The sequence below is a fragment of the Podarcis cretensis genome (genome assembly GCF_951804945.1).
Source record: "Podarcis cretensis genome assembly, chromosome: 13".
Taxonomy (NCBI): Eukaryota; Metazoa; Chordata; class Lepidosauria; order Squamata; family Lacertidae; genus Podarcis; species Podarcis cretensis.
The window spans coordinates 40,843,363-40,869,555 of record NC_137182.1 but is presented as its reverse complement, the minus strand read 5'-3'; the positions used below and the strand labels follow the sequence as shown (position 1 = coordinate 40,869,555).

Genomic DNA, 26,193 nt, shown 5'->3' with positions numbered 1-26,193 from the left:
GGGTGATAAGGCTTATCAATGACTAGTAGCTCTCTAGAGACAGAGATAATATGCCTCTGACTACCAGCTGCCCAAGAATAGTGTTTACTTTTGGGATTGCCTTTCTCCATATCTGCCCACTCAACCACTTCAATAAGTGGAACTTGCAGCAGCACCTACACATTGGAACCCCCTGCCTATTGACATCATACAGGTGCCATGGCTGCACTTTTTCTGGCCCCTGCTTAGAGCATTTTTGTTTAGGCAAGCCTATCTAGACCTGTAGAAGCTACACATGTTTTCATTTGCCTTTGTTGATTTCAGTCAGTTTTGAATGTTTTTAAAACACCTGTGTTTAAGTGTCTTTTATTGATAATGGGTTATTTAATTTATTTCCTTGCAGGCTTTCCCGAAGGCAGCAGGTTAGACTAGGTGGACCTTCAGTCTGGCCCAGCAGGGCTCTTATATTCCTATATGTCAAAGGCTCAAAAAATAGGGAGAGCTTGTACACTACTGCTCTATGCCCCTGTCACCACCACTGCCCCATAACTATCATCATCCCGTTTTTTGGGGAGCAAACTATGAATGTTCACAAATATATTCAGACTGCAGGAGGTAGTGCTTATCGCTTGCGGATGCTGAAGTCAGAATCTGGGGTTGCTGGCTTGAAATGACTGAGGGGAAAGAGAGAGAAGGGTGTGTGCACACAAAAGTAATGAATGCTGGTGCTTTAGGAAAGGACAGATGCCAGCAGACTTCCTCACCTCTTCTCTGTGGGTGTGCGGTAGTTCTTGTTGGTGTAGATCTCCTCCAGGCTGAACTCTTTCTTGTTCAATCTGACACAGGAAAGAAGAGAATAGAGTTCATCACCCAGAAATGGCCTTGGCCTACGATAAAATATGTGTGCGTGCGTGTAGATATAGATATATAGGAATACTCACTTAGCCCTGCTGGGCACCAGATTGCTTTCCCTGATACCCCGCTTTGCTCCCATGCTCTGCCCAGAAACCACCAGCTTATCTCTTAAACTTGAAATTCAATCTGAATCAGGCCCAATGGTTTAGCGCACTGGGTTTTTATTGCTTTTATTGCCCAAGAGTACCAGAATCAGCACACACTCCGCCACTCAAGTGGTCCCTGTCAGAGAGGTTCTGCATTTGTTCCAATTGAAAGGAAGATGATCAACTAACAAATCCTTAACATTGGTGGACAGCCCTAATTCTTGACTGGCAGGTTCAACTCAGCTAGCACTTTTAATTAAAAAAAATCCAAAACCATTTACACCTTTCCTTAGGTGAGCCCCCTCTCATACAGCACTCATCTGCCCCCAGGCTATAGAAGACCACATCTGCCTCCTTTCCAAGCACTGTGGAATCTGAATCCAGAGTTCCTAAACCACTGTCAGGCTAATTCACAAGCTACGCATCTCCTTTTGCAGAAAGGCGCCCTCCATTCCACTCTAGCCCTCACCTGACAGGCCGGGGAAGCCCCATGGGAGTGAGATTTGCTTGCTGCTTGGACGGTGTCTTGCGGATCCTTATGGAGGACACCTTCCCTACGGTGTTGTCTTGGGATCCCTGCAGGTTTTAGGGAGGTTAAGAAGGATTTTGAAAGGCCACAATGGCAAAGCAAAATGGCCCTCAAACCGAGAGCAGGTACCACAGACCCCCATTCCTCACGGTGCAGCACCTCCTAATTGAGAAGCTTGAGTCAAACAGCAACTGACCTTCATTTCAACTTCCGAAAGCATCATCTGCTCTGACGTGAGCAACTCTGAGTCGACCACATCCAAGCCAATCCCAGACGCCCTCCTTCCATGATCGGGCGAGGGAGAGAGCTCCCTGCAGGGGACAGAGAAGACACCAAGATTTGTGTATTAGCGTTAGACGTCATGTTTCCCAGCTGACAGTTCTCCCTCTTCAGTGGAGGGGACTTTAAAAGAGGAAGGCAAACCAGTAAAGCAATGCCACACAGCGCCGAGGGTGCAAAGCCTTTCTGCCTGTGAGCAGAACCAAAGGGGGAAGAGGCTCAGCCCATTTGCCTCCAGCACTAGTCAACAAATGGAAATGCCTTATGGAGAATCAGACCTCTGGTGCTTCTGGTCTGACATCATCTCCACTGCCTGGTTTTCAGGAAAGGGGCTTTTCCAAAACTGCCACTCAAGCTGTTGCCTGGAGGTGCAGGGGATAGAACAATAGATCTCTGACGTGCAAAGGATGTGCTTCAGCACTAGGACACAACTCCTCCACATACACACTAGATATTTCCTCTTCCTTGAAGTAAATGAAATTAACTTGGATCCATTAACTTCAATAAGTCCACTCCAAGGAGGATACAGTCTCTGAAGTTTTTTAAACAACCACCCTAGAATAGCACAAACAACCCCACAGTGCTTACTTCTTCCTCCCTCTTGGTTTTGAATGGGAGAGGAGCAAACATTTACCTAACATGTCATTTGTGCCCTTTTATGGGGTTCAAAGGAACAGCTGTTAGACTCTTGAGGGATAACAAACAGCTTGTGGGGAGGAGAATATTTTTACCTGGAATGGACGGTATCTGGTTCACGGCGGCAGGAAGGCACATGGGAGGCATAGGGGGAGCCATCGCAGTGGGGGACGTGCATGGAGGGACCCAGCAAGAAGTGTGCGGGGGGTGTGCTGAAAGGATACACCTCCTTGCGCAGGCAGGGTGGGGTCGGGCGGCCCAACTCCCGGGACACTTCCAGGCTGCAAACGGTGTGGCGACGCTGTCGCAGCTGCGCAGAGAGTGGAAGGGCCACGGGGGAGGCTTGCCACAAGCGGGCACCAGGGACATCAGGGCAGGAGTAGCTGCGTCCGAGGCGGGGCTGAGGGGCCGGGTCCCCTTCGTTCAGGCGCCACTGGCGGATAGGGGGCCGCCCGCTCACCACCGCATCACCCATCTCCTCTTCATCCTCCTCTTCCTCCTCCTCGTGGTGGCAGCTCCTCTTCCGGGGGCGTGGTTCCGAAATGGCGATTTTCACCTCGATGTTGACTCTTTGGCGGGGTGTTCTCGGCTGGGCTGCCTCCTGCTCCTCATTCCCTGGAGGGCAGGGGGGCAGGGACGGGGGCCCCTCAGTGGACTGCACGGCTGGCTTGGACGGGGTCAGGAAGATGTCAGCAAAGGCCTCCAGCTTGGAGCGCACGCTCTGGAAGACAGGGACCAGACCCCAGTGCCGGAAACGGGAGGCAGACGATGGCCGCAAGAGAGCAGATGCAGAAGGCAGCCAGGATGGAGCTTCAGTGGACACATCTGGCAAGAAGGGAAAGGAACAACATTGTCACAAGAGGGCCAAAGGGAGCCTTCCCCAAACTGGGGTCATCCAGGCCTATGGGACTACAATTCCCATCATCCTTGCCCATTGGCCATGCTTGCTGGGGTTGGTGGGAGATGTCGTTCAGCAACATCTGAAGGGCCAAAGGTTTCCAATCTCTGACCTAGAGTCAAGAGTTGTCATCCCCCAACACACTGACACACACACACTTTGTGAAGGATACAGATATCTTCCTCTTCTGTTTACACCTGGGAATCTTCCTGCAGCTGCTTAGCTGTTGCCTCTCTTAGATTATTAACTGGTCTCAAGATTTCTGGAGAGTACTCTGGCCGGCTGATATTCAGCCCAGCTTGACTCTTGGCACTCCCATCTGGATGCCTGAGTCTATGCCTGCTTCATCCAGCCCCACGAACACCTTGCCATGGGTAGGAGATGAATGATCATCCGGCCGGGATTCAGCCTGACATGGGAATTTTTCCTGCATTACCAAAGGGGTTTTCAGGCTCCATGGAACCAGGGATGTTCCAGTGAAGTTACACACACACAAAAAATATTTGCATACCCCTGAGATGCCACTTTGCACTGAAGAACAGACTTAACAGCACGCAACACCTGAATCAAGAGTTTTCCCTACCTGTTTGATGACACTGGTCTTGTGGGTCTTGAGGGGTTTGGGTGTCCCTATTTGGAGATGATTGGCGAGGCAGCATCAGCTGATCACTCCTGATTAACCAGAGAAACACAGTGGGGCAGTGATAAAGCAGTCTCCTTAGCCCCTCTCCTCCCCATGTTTTGAGACACACCCAGGGGGTCAAAGCTAGCATTTCTCCCAAAAGGAAAGAGACCATCACTTTACCCTTCAAGGGAGTTTGGGATGGCACAATAGGCACCAACTGTAACCCTTAAAGTGGATCAGTTCTCTTGCTGGGTGATTGGCACCGTCTTTAAAGGATGGAGTTCTGTGCCTTCATTGCTTTTGTTTAGGGGGGCACTCACCCACAGCGGGCTGAGGAGGTCTCCGGCTGCTCCTTGCCAATGCCGGCAACCTGCCAGCAAGAAAAGACAGCTGAATAAAAATGTGGACTGAGCCACTACCCTCCAACTCCTTCAGCAGGATTCTCCCTGTCCCTTCCAGCACTATTTGGTGAGGCTGCTTCCCAACCTTAACTAACCAGAGCTTGGCTCAAGGAACCAGCCTCCAAACTGGTGGCGAGGATTTGCTGATGAGCCGTTTCCAGCAGGGAGGTCTTTGTCCCCTCGCTCCCCTTTGCAAGGGAAACCCCCTTCTGAAGGCGCTGCCTCTTGGCGTGCAGGCGCTCTGAAGCGCGACACCGTGGGGGGGACACCCTCTTGTCCCACAGTTGCCGGCAGGCGTGGTCCAACTTCTCTTGAGGCTCTCGATGGGATGGAGGGTAGCCCTTAGGGGGAGATGATCTGAGGGTAGGAAGGGTAAAAAAAAAGCAGAATGTTTTAAATCAGGTGCTCGACCCCAAAGCTGTTCCACTCCTTCCGCCTCCCTGGGGCCTCTCCTCACCTGCACACTGGACTACTTTGTGTCTTTGTTGACCAGGAAACTCTGTCTTCATTCACAGCTGCTGATTGGGGGGGATTTGCACAGGGAGATGTGGCAGATCTTTGGGGATCCCCTTGTGGATCATTCTGGGCAAAGAGAGGCGCACACCAAGTTTCAAAGAGCTTAAGAATAATGAGGGACAGGGGCCTCCTTTCCCCTTTTTCCCCACCTTCCATGTGTATGTTTACTCAGGAATCAACTCATGGGGACAAGGCATCCTTCAGGATCCTTAATCCAGGTGGCTTGACTCCTCCATCACAATGCAAGAGGTACACTATAGGTCACAATTCTCCTGGTCTGGTAGTGCAAAGCACCCTGGGAGCTGCAGTGCACAGTGGGAAAACCAGTGCTTTTTTTTAGGAGGTTCTCAAGGGTATGCAGTACCAGAAACTCTTTTTTGTTGTTTTTAAAAAGTGTGGCACTTACTGTAACAACTTCATGGTGAGTACCGGCACCTATTTCTCTAGAGAGAGAAAAGCACTGGGGGAAACTATGGAACTGGGGCCTTGAGACCTGTTCAACGGGTTCTCCCACCTCAGAACCAGGTTTCATACAGCCCATTAGGAATCCTCTCATGTCCCCTGCAACCCAGCCCCCACACTGTGGCATCCTCACAAGCATTTGGGCTGTTGAAAAGTCCTCCAGGTTGACAGCCAGCATCTTCCGCTGCTGCTTCTCCATGGGAGAGGCCACCTGCCACAAGCTCTCTCCCGCCGCGCCGCAAACTTCCCCGTTCTGCTCTGCTGTTCGGAGTGGCCCTTGCTGAAGTCGCTGCCTCTTGCTGGGTGACAGCTCGGCATCGCCACATGGAAGGGGGCATGCCCCCCCTGTCTCGAGGGGCTTCTGGAGCAGGGCTGAGGATTCCTGCTCCTCAGAGGAAGGCCTGGAAACATGGAAGGATACAAAGAGAATGTCACAGCGGTGACACAATTTCTGTCTCGCCTCTCCCACTCAGGACTTTGACAGGGAGGAGAGTCACTCTTCTCTCACCTGTAGATGAGGATTTTTCGCCGTCTGATCTGCCTCTCCAAGTGTGACATTGGCTGAGGGTTCCCCTCAGATGTTCGTTCAAGGAGGGGCCACTCCATGGCCTGTCTCAGAAGGGAGACACTCCACCCCTTCCTGGCATCAGGAAGGTGGCCGCCCCAGAACAGCCCACAGGGTCTTCATTCCTCACTTCTCTGCTTCAGAAAAGGAAAAAACCAGAATTAAAATGACTGCATTCCCATGGTCCCCAGATATAGTTCTGCCTTTTAAAGCCAAATGCTACTTTAATCAGGATTAACATGGAATGTGTAACACCACACCCAGATTGTCAAAACCTTCTGCACGGATGGCAAATCACAATTCTCTTTACTAGCTGGAGAAAACTTCACATTTACTACTGAACTAAGCAAAGGATGGTTAAGAGGGCACTCCTGTTCTTGTCTACTCAGAAGTAGACCTCTCTCCCCTGGGTTCAATAGGACTTCCTCCCAGCTAAGCGTGTGTAAGCATTGAACCCTATGTGGGTCAGGGGAGTACACAGCCTGACTAAAAACCTCTTAGCAATGCCACCCCCTCCTTTCTGAAGGACCAGCAGGCTCAAACATGCATCCCTCCAATGATACTGAACAAGACACAGAGGCCAGCATGAGAGCTTATTAGGTTTCCCCTCAGAGAAGGTAATTATAAATCATTAGGAGCCATGCAAATAGCACCTTAGCAACAACTAAAAAAACGCCCTTCCTTCACAGAGATTCTCCAGGGCTACAAGACTAGAAGCTCAGGTAGGAAGGGAAAACTTCTCAGTGGGAGACAATGTGTTGCTTCTGCAGATCCCTCCACCCAGGGAAATGGGCAAAACCAAGCAGGCACTTGCCAAATGGGGGACAGCAAATTAAAGGTGGGGGCTAGAAACAGAAGCACCACAAAGGTATGTACTACAGCAAGCAAGGCAGAAGGAAATCCAAGCTAGAAAACACACTCCACAGCTTTTAAAAGGGCTCAACAGGAAGGGGGAACCTGTTGCCCTGCACTGGTGTTGGTCTACAGTACATAGACTTGTAACTGGAAGGGACCACAGGCATAATCTAGTCTAACCTCCTGTGATGGAGGAATCTTTTTGCCCAACGTGGGGCTCAAACCCACAACCCTGAGATTAAGAGTCTCCTACTCTACCAACTGCCCTTGCTGGCAAGAGCTAATGGCAGTTGGGAGTCCAACATCATGTTCAGGGACATGGGTTGCCCATCTCTGCAACACAGATACACACTAAAGGCAGACCAACGTTTTAGTGGATTTACATTTCCGCACATGACAGGAGCCTTGCTCAGACATTTGTCTTGTCTGTGACCTTCCTCACATTTGACATCTCATTAGGGATTATTCTCAAAAGTTACCCCTGGCAAGAAGAGGTCCAGCAAGACTGTGGGAGGAAGGGTAGGAAATAACGAGTAATGCCGGGTGATAAAACTCAATCCAACAAAAGCGTCCCAAGTCATGGCAAGATGAAACAAATAAGAGGCAAGCAGCCAAGTGAGCAGAGGGTAGGTGATTTTGCTGGGGCTACTGCCAGTGGCAATATTAGGCTGTTTCAGACCATATTTTCTCAGTAGAGTCCTGGACTAACCAGCCTGGAACAGCTGCTCCCTTCAGCAAAGACAATGTGATCTCTGCCATCCAAATATTTTCCTCCCAGGAGTTGGTATTTTAATATTTAATAGGTATTAGCAGCATTTATGGGGGTTTTAAAAATCTACTTATCCAATTTCCTGTTTTGCAGCATAATTATTCCCTGGGTCTCCTTAACTATGGAAGAAGATTGGTGGGGGTGATGCCACTGCCAAAGATGGCAGGCAAAGATGGGAGTTCTGTCCCTTGGACATAGAGGTACAGTGTAATCAACGATCCTCCTCAAAACTTGATCAGCAATGATAACAAAAAGTGCCATGGCTCTGAACAAGAAAGAAAGCTACTTCACTATCAGAGAATGAGGGTAAAGGATACCTTAACTGCAAAAGAAACTATAGGTCCCAGCTTGGTTCCAAAAGCCTTAAAACTATCCAGAGAAGGACAAGACCTCCTGACTGAAATTAATCAAAGCATAGCTAAAATGCATGAGGATTTGCTTCAAAATGGGATGCAAAAATAAAACCATTAGCGGCTAGCATTGTTGATCTGACAGCCTAAATGGCAGTTACCTGCAAGTGAGGCCATGAATATGGGCATTGAACATCAAAGCAACCTGGACTGACTTCAAAGAGAACTGAACATTTCCCCTCAAAAGGGGTTTTATTGGGGTTTCAGACAAGTAGAAAGGTTAAAAGTCAATAGTCTTCAGAAGGGTTTTGGGTTTGATGGGGAAAATTTACTAAGCATACATGGAACTGTAAAAACTGAGGGAGGAATGCTGAAATACTACTGTAACATAATTTTTCAAACAATTTTTATCATAGCAGATGGTAATTAAAATTATATTACTAACATCACAGGGGTCTAGGCTCTCCAATGAAGGGTATTTGCAGAATTAAACCATAATATCCTGACTCTCTTTTTTGTATTACAGCAAATTCATTTAAAATAAATTAATTGCAATGTTTTTGCACCAAAAAAATGTTTTCATGGAAATTAAGCACTACTCTGTTACAAAACACATTAACTTGAAACAACTAACAAGAGGTATTAAAACAATTTTGAACTAAATCATTCTGTTCCATCTAAAACATGGAAAAGGAACACAAATGTGAAGAATTGCCAGAGATTTTGTAAAATTTTACCAGGGAAGAGTAGAAGTAGAAATGTCAGAAACTGGAAAAATAACTACAATGCAATTTGTATGCTCAAAACAACTAGCAAAAATGGATATACCAAAAGAATAGTTTTATTTGAGCTTCTGTATACCCTGTTTGGTTTATTATTATCGATTATTTGTTTGCATTATTAAACATATATATTTGTATTGTGTATTATTTGAATTATGAAATAATACAAGCATGGGGCATCCAGAAAGTCTAAAACAATGCATCTACATAAGAATATGAATCATTGCCAAAATACAATATTGACTGTCCTTGACTCTTCCTGCCACACTTGTCATCCCCTCATGCCACACCCTTTGATAACCACACACACAAACGCATATTAAAAACCTACGGAAGTGGAGACATCATCCCATCTGGTCCTGCCTCTCACCATCCCTGGCGATGGACCCTTGGTGCATACAAAAGGTGAGCATGTGCGGCATGTGGAAAAAGGGAAACCATAACCCAGGGTTGCACCTGACCCAATGATCCCTCCCAGAACTGGATTTCAGTGGCAACTCTAGGATGCTGGAGGAAAGGGGTCTGCCGTCTATTCAGGATCCCTTTCTCTCCCCCCCCAAGTCCTGCTTCGCAGCTTAGGCTCACCCCACACACAGGTAAGCACGGGCACCGTCAGGCCCCTCTTTCTCTTGGGGGTCGCCTCCTAACTATCCCCAGCGCTTCAAGATCCGTCCCCTTTAGCTCTCCCGCCGATTCCTCCCTCACTGACCTAAAAGGGCCGGCTCCAGAGGAGGCGGCGGTGTGGGGAGGAAGAGCCTGCCTCCGATTACCTGTCGGCTCCTCATCCACCCCCACCCTCCGCGCCCGGTGCCCGGTGCTCTGCCCTAGGCAGGATCAGCACCGCTCCCTGGCGGAAGGCAAGGCAAGGCGAGTAGAGGCGGAGGCTGCTCCTCTTTCCTCCGAGGGAGAGCGCCGGCACCAGGCAGAGAAAACGCCGGGTGGACACCCCTGGCAGCCGGGTGAGGTGTGGGGCTGGACGGTGCCCACCTCCGACTCCTCAGCCGCTTCCTCCAGATCCTTCCGCCCTTCTCCTCCCCACCCCACAAAAAACATCCAACTTCATGGGGGTCCCCCCGCCCCAAATATCTGTCCCCACATGGCGGCCTTTTGCTCCTTCCACCCCCTCTCGATCCTCCCCACAAGTTGCCCCCTCCCCGCCTCCTCCTTCGCCCCGCAATCCGCCAGGCGCGCCCGCCCCGACCCCGGCCGGCCACCCCACCCGGGAGCGGCGCCCCCCTCGCCCGCCCCATCCAGGTCTCACCTCCGCCGCCTCCCTCCCTTCCTCGGGCTTCTCGCCCGCCTCAGGCAAACAAACTGATAAGCACCCGCATCTCAATTTGAAAAAAATAAAAGAAATAAAACTACTCCGCACGCTCGACCCCGCCTTTACCGCCTCCTCTCTCCAACTCACCAGCTCGCCCTCTTCCTCCTCCCCTCGCCCTTCTCCAAGCAGCCGCTGGACAGTGCCCGAGCCGTCTCCACATGCAGCCCACCCAATGGCCATGCGTCTTGTTAATGGTCCCAACCAATAGGCGCGCGGTTTCTTTACCGGCGTCTGGTAGCTGCAGCGCCGCCATCGCTGTTCAGGGCAACAACAAAAAAAGTTGGTCGTAGACTTTTTTGAGTTTGTGTTGCAAAAGGAAGCGGTGCGACCGCCTTCTTCGCTAAAAGGCGTCTGCGCCGTTGAAGTCAGCAGGCCCGCCATCTCAAGAAAGGGCAGGGAATGAGAAGAAAATAGGAAGGAAAACGTACAGGGCGGTAGCCATTTTGGGTGAGGGCAGAGTCTGATTGGCGCCGTTTAAGACGCCGCCATTTGAGGGGAAGACCAGAAATTCAGGCTTTAAAGAAACCGTGTTTCCATTTTCCAGTTGGATGCGATGGAATAAAGAATAGTAGTTTCCTTGGTTCCTTCCTTTAGGGAGGTCGTTTCGTCATACACGTGGTTTTTGAGGGAGATTAATCTGTATTAAGTTAGAATTATAGAATTATAGAGCTGGAAGGGACCCCCAAGGGTCATCTAGTCCAACCCCCTGCAATGCAGGAATAAGTTCGTTGTAAGGCAGTGCAAAACAGCACACACACATAAAGACTAGTTTAATATGTTATTTTTATTATTTATTAAAGTTCTATGCCACCCTTCATCTGAGGATCACATGGTGGTTTACAACATAAAAACACAAAAATACATAACATAGTAACAAACAAAATAATACTGCCTCCAACACACACAGTTTAAAGGGCTATATATTGTTTAATTAGCCAAAGGCCTAGGAGAAGAGGAATACTGTATCCGCCTGGAGGAAAAACATTTGTGTTCATATTTTTTAAAAAATGTTGAGGTATGAAGTGCTCACCATCTTGCCAGTTCATTCCCTCCACACTCCTAGGCATGTCTGCTCAGAAGCAGGCTTCTGCATCAAAGGAGGCCTCCAAGACAGAATGATCTTAGCCAAGGAATCAGACCAACCAGGATCTATGCATATTCCCCCTCATCTCTCTCTGAAAGTAGTAATGATGAGTAAAGGTGCACTCCTTACCCCCATTTACCAGATGGAATTCACCTAGACCTATTTTTGAGTAGACATGGTAGGGATTGCCAGCTTAGCTTGGGTTAGAAAACTCAGGGGGAGGAAACTGATTTTCTAGATCCATTTCAACCTGGGTTTCAGCCAGGTTTCGGCACAGACAGAAACTGCTTCCAACAGAAGCAGTTTCCAGGCCCCATTCAAAGTACTGGTTTTGACCTATAAAGCCTTAAATGGCTCCTGACCACAATACCTCAAGGACTGGCTCTCCCCATATGAACCACCCAGCAGCACCTTGCAATCATCCTCCAAGGCCCTTCTGTGTGTGCCTCCTCCAGAAGAAGGTAGTAATATGAGAATGGGCCCTTTCTACAGTGGCTCTGTGTTTGTGGAGTGCCCTCCCCAAGGTGGTTCGAATGGCACCTTCATTATATACACCTTTAGGTGCCAGGCGAAGGCAACCAGGCCTTGCACTGATTAATATCCTATACCTTTTGTTACCGGAAAAATCTGAGGGCTCCCTTGGACAAAAAGTAAAGACATCAACCAGAGTAAATTGGAGCAAATCAGCAGCCTGTAGGCTTGGCCTTTATTGACTGTTGCAACAGGGTGCTCCCCTCACTTGCAGGTGAGAGGAAAGACACAGAAAAATGGTGTCCAAGACCTTATAAAAACTTTTGAAATTCCCATCCTCTAGGTCAAGCCCACCCCCAGAAACATCATGCATACATTACAGAAAGGAGGGGTTGAGGGAGGAGTTGTGGTGGTAACCTGAGTGTCCTGTCACCTGGCTGGTTCCCCTCTCCTCCTCCCCATGAGTCATTTTCTGAAGACAAAAGGTAGTCGCAGTTTCCTGCCCTCTGAGGGAAGATCTGATCATTGTCCTTTGTTCCAGTCCATGCTGAATCCATTCCCATATGCAAGTTCTTTGTGATCTTGTCTTCTGTCTAGGACCATCAGGGTTGGCATAGCAACTGGGCAGGGCTTCTGTGGATGTGCTGGGATGGTGAAGGGATTATGGTGCCCTGTATCAAACCTTCCCCATTTTGTAGTCCTTCCTTCATGGAGTAAAATAAAAGTAAAGGTAAAGGTAAAGGTACCCCTGCCCGTACGGGCCAGTCTTGACAGACTCTGGGGTTGTGCGCCCATCTCACTTAAGAGGCCAGGGGCCAGCGCTGTCCGGAGACACTTCCGGGTCACGTGGCCAGCGTGACATCGCTGCTCTGGCAAGCCAGAGCCGCACACGGAAACGCTGTTTACCTTCCCGCTGGTAAGCGGTCCCTATTTATCTACTTGCACCCGGAGGTGCTTTCGAACTGCTAGGTTGGCAGGCGCTGGGACCGAGCAGCGGGAGCGCACCCCGCCGCAGGGATTCGAACCGCCGACCTTTCGATCGGCAAGCCCTAGGCGCTGAGGCTTTAACCCACAGCGCCACCTGCGTCCCAAAATAAAAGTAGAACAGTGCAAATCCGATGCATGGTTAATTTTCTATGAATTTATAACAGAAGCGTAGCGTATGTAGTGTGTGAGTGTGAGTGTGAGTGTGTATGAAGTTTGTACAAACTGAATGATGGGGGGGGGTGTTTCCTGCTACACCTTTTAAATGTGTTTGTGGGGGGGAGTTATTAGTTTGTGGTCTTCTTGTCGTTTTTGTAAAACATTTTGTGCTTCATCTTCCATTTTTATGTTTTGAACCACCCTGAGATTAAAGGATGAAGGGCGGTATACAAATTTCATAACCAAATAAGAATAATGATATCCCTTAGCAAATCTCTGCCCTACACTTTCCCTTTTCTTGGTCGAAGCCTTGCCCGAATGAAGGTACCATTCATTTCCCCCATGTGACCACTTCCCAGACGTTGTTGGACTGCAATTCCCATCATCCCTTGCCATTGGCTATGATGGCTGAAGCTGATGGGAGTTGGAGTTTATCAGAATCTGGCGCGCACCGCGTTGGCTATACCGCTTTACCGGTTCTAAATGATAGCTGCCTCCGTCCTCTGCTCTCAGGATCAATGGGTTTTATTTCTACCCAGACCTTTTCTTTTAAATTTCACCCGCTTGGGGAAACTACGCCTCCCAGGATGCCGCGCAGAGCCAGCCCTCTTCCTCACCGCGCCTCGCGCTGCGTCGGCTGAGTGGGAAAGTGCGCGGCAAGCGCGGCGCTCGTCCAGGCTGGCCCTCGCGCGCCTTGCGCCGCCCTCGGCCCGCTTGCTGCCCCTGCTATGGCGGCAGGGGCTCCCTCGGCTGTTCCTGCCCGCAGCCCCCCTCGGTGGCTCGGAGGCCCTGCTGACGGCTCCGTGTACCTCCTCCTGCCCGTCCCTGCTGGAAGTGCCCTGGTGCTAACACCAGGTGAGCATGTGGGGGGTGTACGGACGGAGGGTTTGCTCGGAAACCGGGGCTAAACCTGACCCAGGGATCTGCCCTAGAATAGCATTTTTAGCCAGGTCTAAAGTCTGGATCTTGAAATGTCTGCCTATGTGTTAGAAAGTGGGAGGTGGACTCGTGTTTGTTTGTGTGCGTGCAAGGGATAACTGAAACTGCAGCAGTAGGTTTCCTGAGTAACACTGCAAGCCTAACCCCATTTACCCGAAAGTAAGCACCACTGAATTCCATAGGCCTTAATTCTGGGTAGGCATGGTTAGGAGACTACGTACTGCAAACCCCACGAAAACCCTTAACACTGTTTTTCTCTTCATATGGATGCAGCCTACATATTTCTTAACCCGGGAGCTTCTTGGTTCTTGTGGTAGATATCACACTGTCTTCCTGTGCATTTTTTCTTCCCAAGATGTTTTTCAGAGGGATTCCTCATCTTGCAGCGCTTAACCCAGGGATGGGGAAACCTGTGTCCCGCCAGATGTTATTGGACTCTGATCAGCCCAGCCAACATGGCCAATGGTCAAGGATAGTGGATGTTGTGGTCCAGTAGCATCTGGCGGGCCAAAAGCTTCTCCATTCCTGCCTTATTCTGCCTCACACTACCTAAGAGAGAAGAGTCTGTGCACAAGCAGAACCATGGTGGAGAGTGAGTGCAAAATTGTGCCCGGGTTGATACCTGCCCCCCCCCCATCCAGCCACTGAATGTGTGTGGATTAGGTTCTGTTTCAAAACCAAGTGCTTAATTTGGTGAACAAGCCTCTTTTCTGTCTGCAGCAGATGGAGCAAATTCTGCCTGGATTCTGTCTCTCCCTGCAGAGAGCAAGAACAAAGTGGAAAACCCACAGGAAGATGGTGCACAGCCACGTCCTATTTCCTCAAGTAGCTCCAGCGGGAGTGGAAATAAGGCGCTACAGAAAGGAGGCTCTGCGAAAGACCAGCCAACTTTTTGTAAAGGGGACTTGAAGGACCCTATGTGGGCCTTGTGTGGCAAAACAAAATCCTACAAATGCCCCGACTGCGGGAAAAATTACCGCAGGAGCACAGACCTCTTGAGGCACCAGAGGACCCACACGGGAGAAAGGCCTTATCTGTGCCTGGACTGTGGGAAGAGCTTCAGTCGGAGTTCAATCCTCCTGGAGCACCAGAGAATCCATACAGGTGAGAAGCCATACAAATGCAGCCACTGCGGGCAAGGATTTAGCCAGAGCTCCAACTGTAAGCAGCATGAGAGGACTCATGGGAAGGAGAAAAGGAGCGACCCAATACACTGGGGATCAACTTGGCAAAGGACAGAGGTTCAGAAGCGTGGGCCTAAAAGCCTGAAAAGAATTGATGAAGGTGCAAGAGCTGAGCTTGGACTTGGATCTCAGTCTCCAGGGGGAAGTTCCTCATGGAGCTCAAAGATGGTGATGAAGTATCAGAAAAGCCATAGGATGGAGAAGCCCTACAGGTGCCCCGAGTGCGGGAAATGCTTTGCACGCAGCACGGATTTCATCCGGCACCACATTACCCACACAGGAGAAAAGCCCTACACGTGTGTGAAATGTGGCAAGAGTTTTACGCGCAGCTCGGTCCTCATTGAGCACCAGCGAATCCACACGGGAGAGAGGCCCTACAAGTGTCGGCTGTGCGGAAAGGGCTTCAGTCAGAACTCTAACCGTAACCAGCATGAGACAATCCATCAGGCTAAGAAATCTCCTGACACTTCCTGAGTGGCAATGGAACTTGTTACTGGGGTGTGGGACTCACTAGAATCCACTTGGCTGGGGAGAGGGCCTGAAGCGCAAGTCCAAGCGGGTGCAGATGTCCCAAGGCAAATTTGAAGCTACTGTTAGAATCCAAATGGAAAGTCCAAGGCTGCAAGTTTATGCCCACTTACTTGGGGGTAAGCCCCACTGAATTAAATGGGACTTACTTATGAGTAGACATGGGTATGATTGCAGCACTCAAGTGGTATAGGGGCTTATTTTTATATGAGGTAATTTGCTGCAGAAATCATGAGGAAAACACATGTATCTATGAAAAACCTTATTATTGACACTGAGAGGAAATAAATTAATTTTGTTACAAATTATAATATTCTTGTTAATTGTTCTGTGCACCCCAAATGTAAATTCCACTATGTTCAGTGGAATGAGTGCCAGATTTAGGGTGGTACAGGTGGGTCCCACACAGGGTGCCAAGCCAAGGGGGAGAAAAATTGAGAATATCCATAATTGAGAAGAATCATTTGGGGGTACCAAATTTTGGTGATGGCCATATTACAAAGATTACCAAAATCCACCTCGGTGGAACTTGCTTCTTCCATTCAGAAGTAAGTTACACCAGGTAAGTGGGCACAGGAGAGCTGCTTGTTAGAAAACCATTATAATTTAAATAAAAGAAAGAATACGGAAAAGGAAATAGTACCAGCAGGTGATCTTTTTCTTTCCCATATAGTGATCATTTCTAATGACTGCTGGTACTTAACTCTGTTCTAAAAGATACTGAGAGTGTACAGCCTGATCATATTTCATACAATCTACAGAAAACTGCAAGAAAGTAGCTTGGGTTTCATCACTTCATGGTGGTTGTTTTTAGATTAGAGTAGTAGAAACATTTGCTTGATTAGTTTGGACAAAACTTGTCTTGCATTATACCATTTCCTGGCCAAACACACAATCACTGCAGCATTTTCTTTTCTTTTCCCATCAGTAAATTTGTTCTGTTATATTTGTACCCTCTTTCACTATATATGTCTTGCTATTTTTTTTCACGAAAGCTAAATCTGCTTATCCCATGGTCCTGAAAATAAAAGTGCCTTTGAGGATGTGCATGCCACCCCAATCTCTGGGCAGTGTGAAATTACAGGGGTTCCAGGCATTTCCTTCGGGAATGAGGCACAGTGGGGACTGTGGTGTCTTTATGACATATGGTTTATTGACACATATATACGACCTGAGCCTATGATGGAGGGGTGCACAGCATTAAAGCCCCAAGGAGGTCCTGCTTCTCCCACAGCCTTGGATTCCAGCATAAGTCAGGCCTGGCTCTCGCTCTCTCTGCCCTTGCAGCCTGTAGTTTTTGCCTGCAGCTTCTAGCTCATATTTCTCAACTCTCAACTCTGGCCTTTTGTATTTCTAAGGAACGGATAGTTGAGGGAGGCAGGCCCACAATTTTTAGCGGGCCATCACCAGGCTGGTCTGGCTATTCCATGCTGGGTCCAGGCATTAGGAGGAGGTCCAAGCATTCAGACCACCCCCTCTCCTACCGAACTCCTAACACTACAAATATGAGGGTCACAGCTGTTGCTCTCCCCACTTTTACCTCTTGCTGTGCCTACTTTTTGCCTCTGGCCCTGCCCATCATTGATATGTTGCCCCTACAAGGTTGCCCATGAAGTAATGCCATCAGTCCTCAGACTCATGGAAGTTCCCCACCCTGGTCTAGGTGGGGATAGGTTCAGATCCCCACCCTCATATGAAGCTGACTGGGTTACCCTGAGTCAGTCACTCAGCCTATTCCAACAACTCATAGGGCTGGTGAAGGATAAAATGGGCAGGGGGGTGGGGAGAATCTTCTATGGGTCCAGCCATTCCTGCATCCTCTCCTGCTAAGAGTTCCAGCTTCTATCACACACAGTAGTTGCCGCCAACCCCTTTTCTGACGACAGGCTTTTGTGCCATTTTAACAGCAGCACAACAGGCAGAAATCCAGCAGATGCTATTTTACCTCTTACTTCAGCCTATTATTATTATTATTATTAGTAGTAGTAGTATTTGGGGGAATACACACAATTTCTGTTGTTGAAGAGGGCTGTGTGTCATACACCTTGCCCCCCAAGCCCCTTTGTGACTACCCTGCTGATCTCCCTCCGGGCAGTGGAGTGTCCCGCTGTCCTTGCCCTCAGGCAGCGAAATGTCTTGGGCCGACCTTCGCTCCCAGGCATGTTCCCATGCACTACTCCCGTGTTAACGGTGCACCTTCCGGATTCGAACGGACGAGAGGCGATCGTTACTCTGCACATTCTCGGAAGCAGCATTCTCTCCCCGCCTCCCCCGTCCCTATTCCACGGCGCGGTTTCTGCAAGAGCTCGCTTGCCACGAGGAAACACGTTCCTCCGGGGTGGCCTCTAGTGTCTAGTAGAAGCTCCGGATCAGAGGCTCCGAGCTTCTCTCTCTTCCTCCTCGCCCCCGCCCCTATTTCAAAACCCCAATACTCGTCGCTTGCGGGGCTGGAGAAGGGTGGGAGGGAGGGAGGAGGACTCCACCCCCTACTCGCGTCTGGCAGGAACAGGCGCCGCTGCTGCAGTTGCCACTCTCCCTGTCTTGCAGACCTCTCCACCAATGAGCGAGAACGAGGGAAGGCAACGTTGGCGAATCTGCGAGGCGCACCGCCCCTCCGCCACCCTCCTCTCGACGTCTAACATTCTCCCCGTCCCCCCCCCCCCGGCCCTCGGAGCTCCCCCTCCCCACTCAGCAGGGTCTCTTCTCCGGGAGGGGAGAGGCGCAAAAGCGCAGTCGGAGCCGATTCCGCCGCCCATCTCGAGGCGCTTGCCAAAAGGCGAGGAGCCTCCGGATCCCGTTGATCGGCTCTGCTAGCCACCTCTGCGCCCTCCTCCGCATCATCATCATCTTCATCACCCTCGGCAGCCCCACCATTCCTCCCCTGCTCCAGAGAGGCCCGGGTGAGTGGGGAGGGGAACCAGCCTGGGTCGCAGGAAGCAGTCACTCCTTGGCTCAACTTCCTTCCCGGACTTGGTACTGGCCCCGGGTGGGGAATCCGTCTCCCCTTCCTTATCCAACCCCTTATCCTACTGCCAGCTACCCTAACTCTCCATAGGGACGTGGCGGAGAAAAAAGGGTGTCTACCACGTGGGTTACCAGAAGCAGCTGTTGCTTGGAATAGAGAGAGGTGTGCATCACAACACAACCCCCCCCCCTTGGATTTTTAAGACGTAATTAGGCTAAACTTACAGAGCTAGTGATATTAGCGAACAGACACACGCCAAGACTGAGAGACAAAAGAGGTAAGTTTTAAGAGCTCGAGACTCCTGGGGGTTGCGGGGAAGGGTGGGTCTTATTTGAGGCCATGGCCTGCACAGGGATCCCTCTGCAGTTGTGATACCTACACATTAGTGCTGTGTGCTTCTGAGCTTGTGAAGGGTGCATAAATAAGCCAGTCGTTCTCTATGAAGACAGCACTTTGCATCAGGGATTAGTGACAGGATTTCCAGACAGACTTGAATCATACCATGGCCTCATCCATCTTCCCATACTATATTCAAACCAAGTGGACTCATGCATGTTCATTGGGGGCTGGGGGCAATAGGAAAATAGATCTAAATATCTCCTGAATCTAAGCTAGGTGGCTGGCCTCACAGGATAGTTGTGAGTCAAAAAAGCTGCACTGACTTGTAGGGGGTTTGATGGTCTACAAATAAGAGTTGTTTAAAGAGGACTTTATTTTCTAATAACTATGCTTAGGGTGGAGAGCCTTGGTCACTTACCTTTGTTTCTCCCTCAAAAGCCACTCACTCCCGCACTTAAATTAATGATGGATGAGGACAAGGAGGACATGAAAGAAGAGAAGTCAGAGGGGATTCCTATATCTGGCACACCAACCGAGGTCAAAGATGGGGGTGTGGTAAGTAACAGAGGCGCTTTGACACTGAATGTTTCCCCAGATGCCTCTGGGTTTAAAGAAAGACTCCTTTGTGGAAAACAGACCAAACCATCATGTCCATTTCTGCTCAGACTGATATGACTAAAGCAATCTCATGCTGGGTGAACAGCACCATGGGAAGATCTGGTGCCTTAAATATGTAAGGACCTAATTTGATCACCTAATGGATTTGTTTGTTTGTGTATGTATTTGTTTTCCCATTCTGTACCTTCAGAAATTGGATGCAGACAGGCCATTGATGAAGAATGCGGGAACATATCGGGGATCCTCAGAGATACGGCGGAAAGGGCTGCTGACTAGAGTAAAGAAGGAAAGGGAAAGAGCACAGGAGAGTAAGGTGTGGCTATACAAGATCTCCAGAGACAGACCTATGATATTTGTTTTGTTCAGAAGGAGGGTGGTGAGGTGGAAGAAAGGAAAAATAAGGACTAGAGGTATGTGTGTCTGTCCTGGGTGTAATTTGCTTCCTACTAAATAATTCTGGGACAGAAAAGGCCCCATAAACGACTGAGCCACACACAGATTTGAGGGAATAGGTTGGAAAAACCAGGATTCTGAGATCCAATGAGATGGACCAGGACTTCTTGGTTTGCAGGGAGTGTTTATTGATTGCCTTTCTGTCCCATCCTTCTTCAAGGAGCTCAGGGTGATGAACATGTTCCCTTTGCCCCCTCCCCATTTTATTCTCACAACAACCTTGTAAGGTCTGTTAGGCCAAGGGGTAGTGACAGCCTAAGAGCACCCAGCAAGTTTCATGGCCATGTGAGAATTGGAGCCCAGGCTTCCCTGATCCTAGTGTAGCATTCTGACCGCTATGCTATGCTGGCTCCTTGTGTTCTGCCCTGTCCAGATTACACAGGGTTGGTTGGTGTATTATTGTGCCTGACTTAATAGAAAAACAATATAGTGTAGGGTTATAGTGTTGGATTAAGGGGTGGGAAGAGCAGGATCAGATATTCAAGCTTGATGCTGATCCGTGACCTTGGACCAGTCATATTTCATTCTCCCACACACATTCTCTCTCAAGCTAGCCTGTCTCACAGGGTTATTGTGAGGATAATGTGGGTGAGGGCTAGAACAGCTTATACTGCCTTGAGTTCCTTGGAAAAAATATGGAATAGAAATCTAATGAATAAAAATAACGTAAAATCTGCTCCCAGCTACTTTACCTCTTCTTTCAGCCTCTGCCACCTTCTCCAAGGAAATGGACACGGCTTGCCACTTCATGCAAAACAGAAAAGGTGGCAACAGAGAAGGAGGAAGAGCCTCCAATTGAGGTGAAGATGCTTGAGATCCCAGTGGGTGACAACATGGTGAGTAATGAAAGCAAACCAATGACTAGATCTCAGGGCTACATCTATGCAGTGGTACCTCTGGTTACGAACTTAATTCATTCCGGAAGTCCGTTCTTAACCTGAAACTGTTCTTAACCTGAAGCACCACTTTAGCTAATTGGGCCTCCTACTGCCGGTGTGCCGCCAGCACACGATTTCTGTTCTCATCCTGAGATAAAGTTCTTAACCCAAGGTACTACTTCCAGGTTAGCGGAGTCTGTAACCCGAAGTGTTTGTAACTCGAGGTGTTTATAACCCAAGGTACCATTGTATAGCAGAAAAGGATACACTGTATAAAGTGCTCCTGTTTACATCCGCACCCCTTTCTAATGTATAATATTCTTCATTAGCATTGCCAGCCTTCCAATCAGCCTTTTTAAAAAGCAGCTTGATTTGGATTTTTATGGAGAAAATATGTCATTCGTCTCCTTACTTAAAGATTGCTGCCGCCACCGTCCTTCAGTTGATATTAGAACTGAATACAGATTTACAGATTGATAAAGCACTCCAGGCATTGTAGGTCTGTAGGGAATAGTGTTTTTCTAACAGCTGTCAGCACCATTAACAGCTCCCAGGATTCTTTGGGGGAAGGCATGGCTATTTAAAGTGGCATGGTACCACTTTAAATGTATGGTGTGAATGTGGCATAAATAACTTGCAGAAAACAGTCTTAAAACGAGGTTGCATAACTTACTTACAAACTGCATAGTTGTCCCAAGGAGGATGATAAACATGACGGATAGGTGACAAATTTCAGTTCAGCACCATCTTTGCTACTATACAAGATAATGGGGTTGGCAGAGAGAAGAGAATCCATCAATCAGGAGTTGCCATAGCACGCTGGATAAGATTTTCTTATGTACTCTGGAACATAACACACCAGCATGTACACTGAAGTGACTGGCCTGGTTATATTTTGTCCACAACTTGGAAAAGGGAATTTTAGAGGCGTGAATGTGAGTCATCTCTACTCCTGGTAGGTGGAAACCATTTGGGTATCCAAGACTTGGAACATGACAGAAATGGATGTTAAACAGTTTTGCCAGATACAAGCACTCTTTGCTCCAACTTTTCATCACAGTGATTTTTATCTATATCTATATCCCATGGAAAGTGTTGTCTGCTAATTTCTGAAGAATGAGCCACCGCTAAATGAATAAGAGAATCCATTAGAGATAAAAACAAGATCTTGCCTGCAAGAGTATTGTTCTTCAACTTTTAAAGGCAAAATCTGAATTATTTTGCTCTTTTCTCTTATTAAGAAACTAAGAATTGGAGAGCTGGAAAGGAACAAAGAGCAGTTGTGGCACACTATGGAATGGGCTACGTACTCACATTGTTGCTTTTTGCTAGTACAGTGGATAGTGTGAGAAAACTGCCACACAGGAAGCTCAGTGGCCTACCTATAAGCAAAAAACCCCACACATTCTGCATGCTGAGTGCTACATATATGGTTATCATTTTCAGTATTCTTCTATAAGTTGCTTTCCTTTGGCAAAAGTCAGCACCGGTGGTGATTTCGATACTTTAAAAATGGCTGTTTGAGTTGGCTGCAGAGAACCCATCCTGTGAGGAGAAATTGACAAAGTGGTGTCTCCCCTGGCAACCATTTCTTACCTCCTTAGCCTTAGGCATGCACAAGATTTGACTTGTTAGCCGTCTGTGATGACCCTTGGTGACCTCCTAGGGCAGTAAAACACAGTAGGGCTGTCCAGGATCATATAGATCACACTATACTGTTGATGAGATGTACTTGGTTTAGTGTAGGGGTCACCAGTGCAGCAGCTGCCAGTGTACCCACAGTACTTCCTATGGTGCCCACAAAAGGTCTCAGTAAATATTCCCTCAAAATCCACAGTGTATGAGACTGTTTGATCTTCCTGCTCAGTACCTCTTTGCATTTGTTCATCCTCTTCTGCACAACCCCATAACAGCCATTTTGTGATGGGCACCAATGGTACTTCTGCAGGATTCCAAATGTGCTCACTGCCTCCAAAAGGCTGGTAACCTCTGGTTCACGTGGGCTTAAGGCCATCTAGGCCTGTCTCAGCATTTGAGAACTATTTGACTCTAGAGGGATAAGATACGTGTAAAAATGCTCACTTTTTGCTGTTTTTGCCTTTTCTAGCCAGAGTGTTCATTCTCCCAGAATAGGTTAATAATGGAAGATGGCAGTGAGAAAGAACTGATAATTAGAAGAAGAGTGAAGAAGGAAAAAGATGAGGAAGAGAATCTGGAATTTGAAGTGGAGGTGAGGAGGGTTTTCGCAGGTGGGAAACCAGTGAGTAGAGATGAAGATGGGAAGGTGAGATGTTTTATTTGGGTGAGGGGAAAGAAGGACCAACTTTCGGGGGGGTGGTGGAAAGGATTGCTTAACTCAGCCTTTGAAAAACTGGCCCCTCAAATGTTTTAGACTACAGCTCCCATCAGCCCTAGCCAGCACAGCTGGTTTGGAATTGTAGTCAAAAACATGTGGAGGGCACTACGTTTGCAATGGCTAGTGAAATCATTGTCTTGGCCAAACTTGCTCCATCTTGGTTCTACTGCCTTGCAGGACTTGCCATCTGAGGAAGAGATGAAGGCTGAGGTGGAGGAGCAGAAGGCTAAAGAATTCGAGATGCAAAAAGTCACCATCCCGATAGATGGGATTTTGGTGAGTACTGGGGGTAGCATAGCCGAGGGAATGTCAGGAGAGCTTGGAGAAGAGACTTGTGGTAGATGGAGGTGGGGGGTGAGGTGGTTCTATTGTACTGTTTCCATGATCTTTGGGAATGTTGGGTTTCTCCTGGCAGAGGCCTGATCTGCACTATACATTTAAAGCAGTATTGTACCACTTTAAGCAGTCATGGTTTCCCTCAAAGAATCCTGGGAACTGGAATTTGCTATGAGTGCTGAGAGTTCCTAGGAGACCCCTGTTCCCTCACAAAGCTATAAATCTCAGAGCCATTCCCTCTTCCCAAGGAAATATAGGAATTGTAGCTATATGATGGGAATATGGGTCTCCTAACAACTCTGGACACCCTTAACAATTTTTGGGATTCTTTGGCAGAAGCCATGCCTGTTTAAAGTGGTACGATACTGCTTTAAATATATGGCACTGATGGGGCCAGACTGCCAAGGCTGCATCCTGATGTTAGCATTTTTTGGTGAGTCTTGGCAGCTGTATGGCAGGGGAGACGATGATGAAAGAAGTGGTATTTGGCAATTCTTCTGGCATTGTACAGGACAACATCTTACTAATGTTAGGACCTTGTAAGTCACTGAAACTCAAGAGTGCAATGAAGGAATAGTAAAGAAAAAAAATGTCTACATGCTGAATCCAAGATTCACAAAAAAGGCTTGGCGTCAAGATGAAGCCTTAACAATATGGCCAGAGAACCAGCAAGGGAAAATTTGGCCACATGCCTCTTTTCTTATCACGCTGCTGTAGCATTGGGGCCACCACTAGTAGGGACCCTCTTTGTTGTTGTTGTTTAGTCGTGTCCGACTCTTCATGACCCCATGGACCAGAGCACGCCAGGCACTCCTGTCTTCCACTGCCTCCCGCAGTTTGGTCACACTCATGCTGGTAGCTTCGAGAACACTGTCCAACCATCTCATCCTCTGTCGTCCCCTTCTCCTTGTGCCCTCCATCTTTCCCAAGGGAGCCTCTTTAGCCTTGTCTAATCTCCTGCCATCCCCACTTCACTTGCACACAATATACACTCCCTTTACAAATAGGTCAGGTTATATCATCGGCAGCCTGTTAAGCCAAAAGAGAGGCTTGCCAAGCATATATTAACTTTGACCTCTGGTTTTGACCAACTCTTAATACACTTTAGTTCCTGCTCTTATCAAAAGATGATTTCTAAAACTATGATACAGTACAAAGATGGACTCCTTCTTTAAAAAAAGAATGACTTGTTTATGTGGCAGTTTCCAGGCTAGCACGCCTCATATCTGTTCCCAGAGTACCTTTTTTTACAGCAGGCTAAGCTGTCCTAATCATTTCCTCCATTCCTGTAGGTGCCCTCCTCCTCCTCACACCCCAATACCTGTAGCGTTTGTGGCAAGAGTTTTAGCCGTCGCTCAAACTTGGCCAAGCATCAGATCATTCACACGGGTGAGAAGCCTTACCGCTGCAACGACTGTGGCCGCAGCTTCAACCAGAGCTCAGCCCTCACCAAGCACCAGCGGACGCACACTGGGGAGCGCCCTTACGTCTGCGGAGACTGTGGCAAGGCCTTCACGGCCAGCTCAAACCTCCTCCAGCACCGCCGTTTTCACACAGGAGAGCGGCCCTATCGGTGTGAGCTGTGTGGCAAGGCCTTCTCCCAGAGCTCCAACTACAACCTGCACCGCCGCAGCCACACAGGAGTCACGCCTTATCAGTGCAATGTGTGTGGCAAACGCTTTACCGGGAGTTCCTGCCTTACTCGCCACCAGAGGACCCACACAGGGGAGAAGCCATACCAGTGCCAGGAATGTGGCAAACGCTTTTCTGGGAGCTCCACTCTGGCCAACCACCGGCGCACCCACACAGGTGAGAAGCCTTACGGCTGTGCTGAGTGTGGCAAGAGGTTCACCCACCACTCCAACCTAGTGGACCACTGGCGGGTGCACACAGGAGAGAAACCATATGTTTGCACAGAGTGCGGGAAGAGCTTTCGGCTTAGCTCCCACATCATTCGCCACCGCCGCACTCATGCCAATGCCCGCGGTGCTAGCCTGGCATATGACATCCTTGGCAGCGTCGATACAGCTGGCAATGACGCCAGCATTAGTGCCCATCACGTCAGCCTCCTCTATGAAAACGCCAGCAGCACTGATGGTGGCAGCCCTCATGGGTCCGGTCACAATGCCCTGTGTGCCAATAGCAGCATCTCCAATGGCAACAATGATACTGATGGGGAAGAGGGCAGCCGGCTTCTCATCTGCAGCCAGTGTGGTAAAGGTTTCCGCCTGGAGTCCGGCCTTCAAGAAGACTCCGTGCTGGGTGAGGGACCCTATACTTGTACTGAGTGTGGCACCAGCTGTTGGACGTAGCCGGACAGTGGTGTAGCTGAACAGCAAATCTTCCATAGCCCTCCAGGATCTCTGGCTGGATCAGAAAGCAAAGCCCGAGTACAGGAGAGAGATTTATCTGTGACTAAATCAATAATGGACCAGAATGGAGAGGTGTATTTTGATCTCCATTTTTTTAATGGGTTTGGGGAAATGCTTGTATTGAACTAAGATTGGATCTGCTTCCATAGAATACTATGTTCACCTCCCAAGATCTGTTCCTGCTCTTGCTGTGAAGGAAAGGAGTAAATAATATTGCAGAGTATGTGCATGTGCACGCGTGTTTGTTTGTGGTGGCAATCTTGGTTTCTAGGACAGAATGGGTTTCTAGTGCAGGGATGGGTAACCTTTGGCCCTCCAGATGTCACTGGACAACAGCTCCCATCATCCCTGACCACCGGCTGTGTTGATTGGAGCTGGTGGGAACTGGAGTCTTAACAACTGGAGGGTCAAAAGTTACCCATTCCTGCTATAGTGCCACAGGATGGCATTAAGAAGATACTAAGAACATACAAGTCTTGCTGGAACAGCCCTGTGACTTATCAAGTCCAGCATCCTGTTCGCACTTGCCTATGGGAAGCCCACAAGCAGGATGTGA

General features: G+C 48.7%; 3 protein-coding genes and 1 long non-coding RNA gene across 13 annotated transcripts in view; 3 read left to right on the top strand and 1 right to left on the bottom strand.

Annotated features, from left to right (window-relative positions):
• PRR14 (proline rich 14) overlaps positions 1-26,193 on the bottom strand; it is a 46,767-nt gene that overhangs the window by 3,137 nt on the left and 17,437 nt on the right. For 2 of the 7 annotated variants that reach the window (XM_079951351.1, XM_079951356.1), the window contains exons 3-12: positions 5,835-6,025; positions 5,460-5,727; positions 4,806-4,930; positions 4,444-4,705; positions 4,268-4,317; positions 3,906-3,994; positions 2,520-3,249; positions 1,706-1,820; positions 1,450-1,556; positions 744-815 (exon numbers count right to left, since the gene is read on the bottom strand). In XM_079951351.1, coding sequence (XP_079807477.1) covers positions 744-815; positions 1,450-1,556; positions 1,706-1,820; positions 2,520-3,249; positions 3,906-3,994; positions 4,268-4,317; positions 4,444-4,705; positions 4,806-4,930; positions 5,460-5,727; positions 5,835-5,932 — 1,916 coding nt within the window. In that variant the 5' untranslated portion in view covers positions 5,933-6,025. The other 5 variants (XM_079951350.1, XM_079951355.1, XM_079951354.1 and 2 more) reach the window with 5 other exon arrangements.
• Positions 5,025-8,371, top strand: LOC307201885. The gene is made up of 2 exons (XR_013832774.1): positions 5,025-5,285; positions 7,609-8,371. It is a non-coding gene; the product is annotated as an uncharacterized lncRNA (long non-coding RNA).
• ZNF768 (zinc finger protein 768) lies at positions 12,775-15,957 on the top strand. 2 transcript variants are annotated; one of them, XM_079951387.1, is made up of 2 exons: positions 12,775-13,524; positions 14,332-15,957. In XM_079951387.1, exons 1-2 carry the CDS (start codon positions 13,398-13,400, stop codon positions 15,264-15,266), a joined length of 1,062 nt encoding a protein of 353 aa, XP_079807513.1. In that variant the 5' UTR covers positions 12,775-13,397; the 3' UTR covers positions 15,267-15,957. The 2 variants fall into 2 exon arrangements, with proteins under 2 accessions (XP_079807513.1, XP_079807512.1); XM_079951386.1 differs by having other exon boundaries at positions 14,329-15,957.
• ZNF771 (zinc finger protein 771) lies at positions 17,298-25,860 on the top strand. 3 transcript variants are annotated; one of them, XM_079951367.1, is made up of 8 exons: positions 17,301-18,220; positions 18,376-18,562; positions 19,063-19,179; positions 19,433-19,555; positions 20,400-20,531; positions 22,681-22,803; positions 23,107-23,205; positions 24,558-25,860. In XM_079951367.1, exons 3-8 carry the CDS (start codon positions 19,087-19,089, stop codon positions 25,575-25,577), a joined length of 1,590 nt encoding a protein of 529 aa, XP_079807493.1. In that variant the 5' UTR covers positions 17,301-18,220; positions 18,376-18,562; positions 19,063-19,086; the 3' UTR covers positions 25,578-25,860. The 3 variants fall into 3 exon arrangements, with proteins under 3 accessions (XP_079807494.1, XP_079807493.1, XP_079807492.1); XM_079951368.1 differs by lacking the exon at positions 18,376-18,562 and having other exon boundaries at positions 17,298-18,220; XM_079951366.1 differs by having other exon boundaries at positions 17,301-18,562.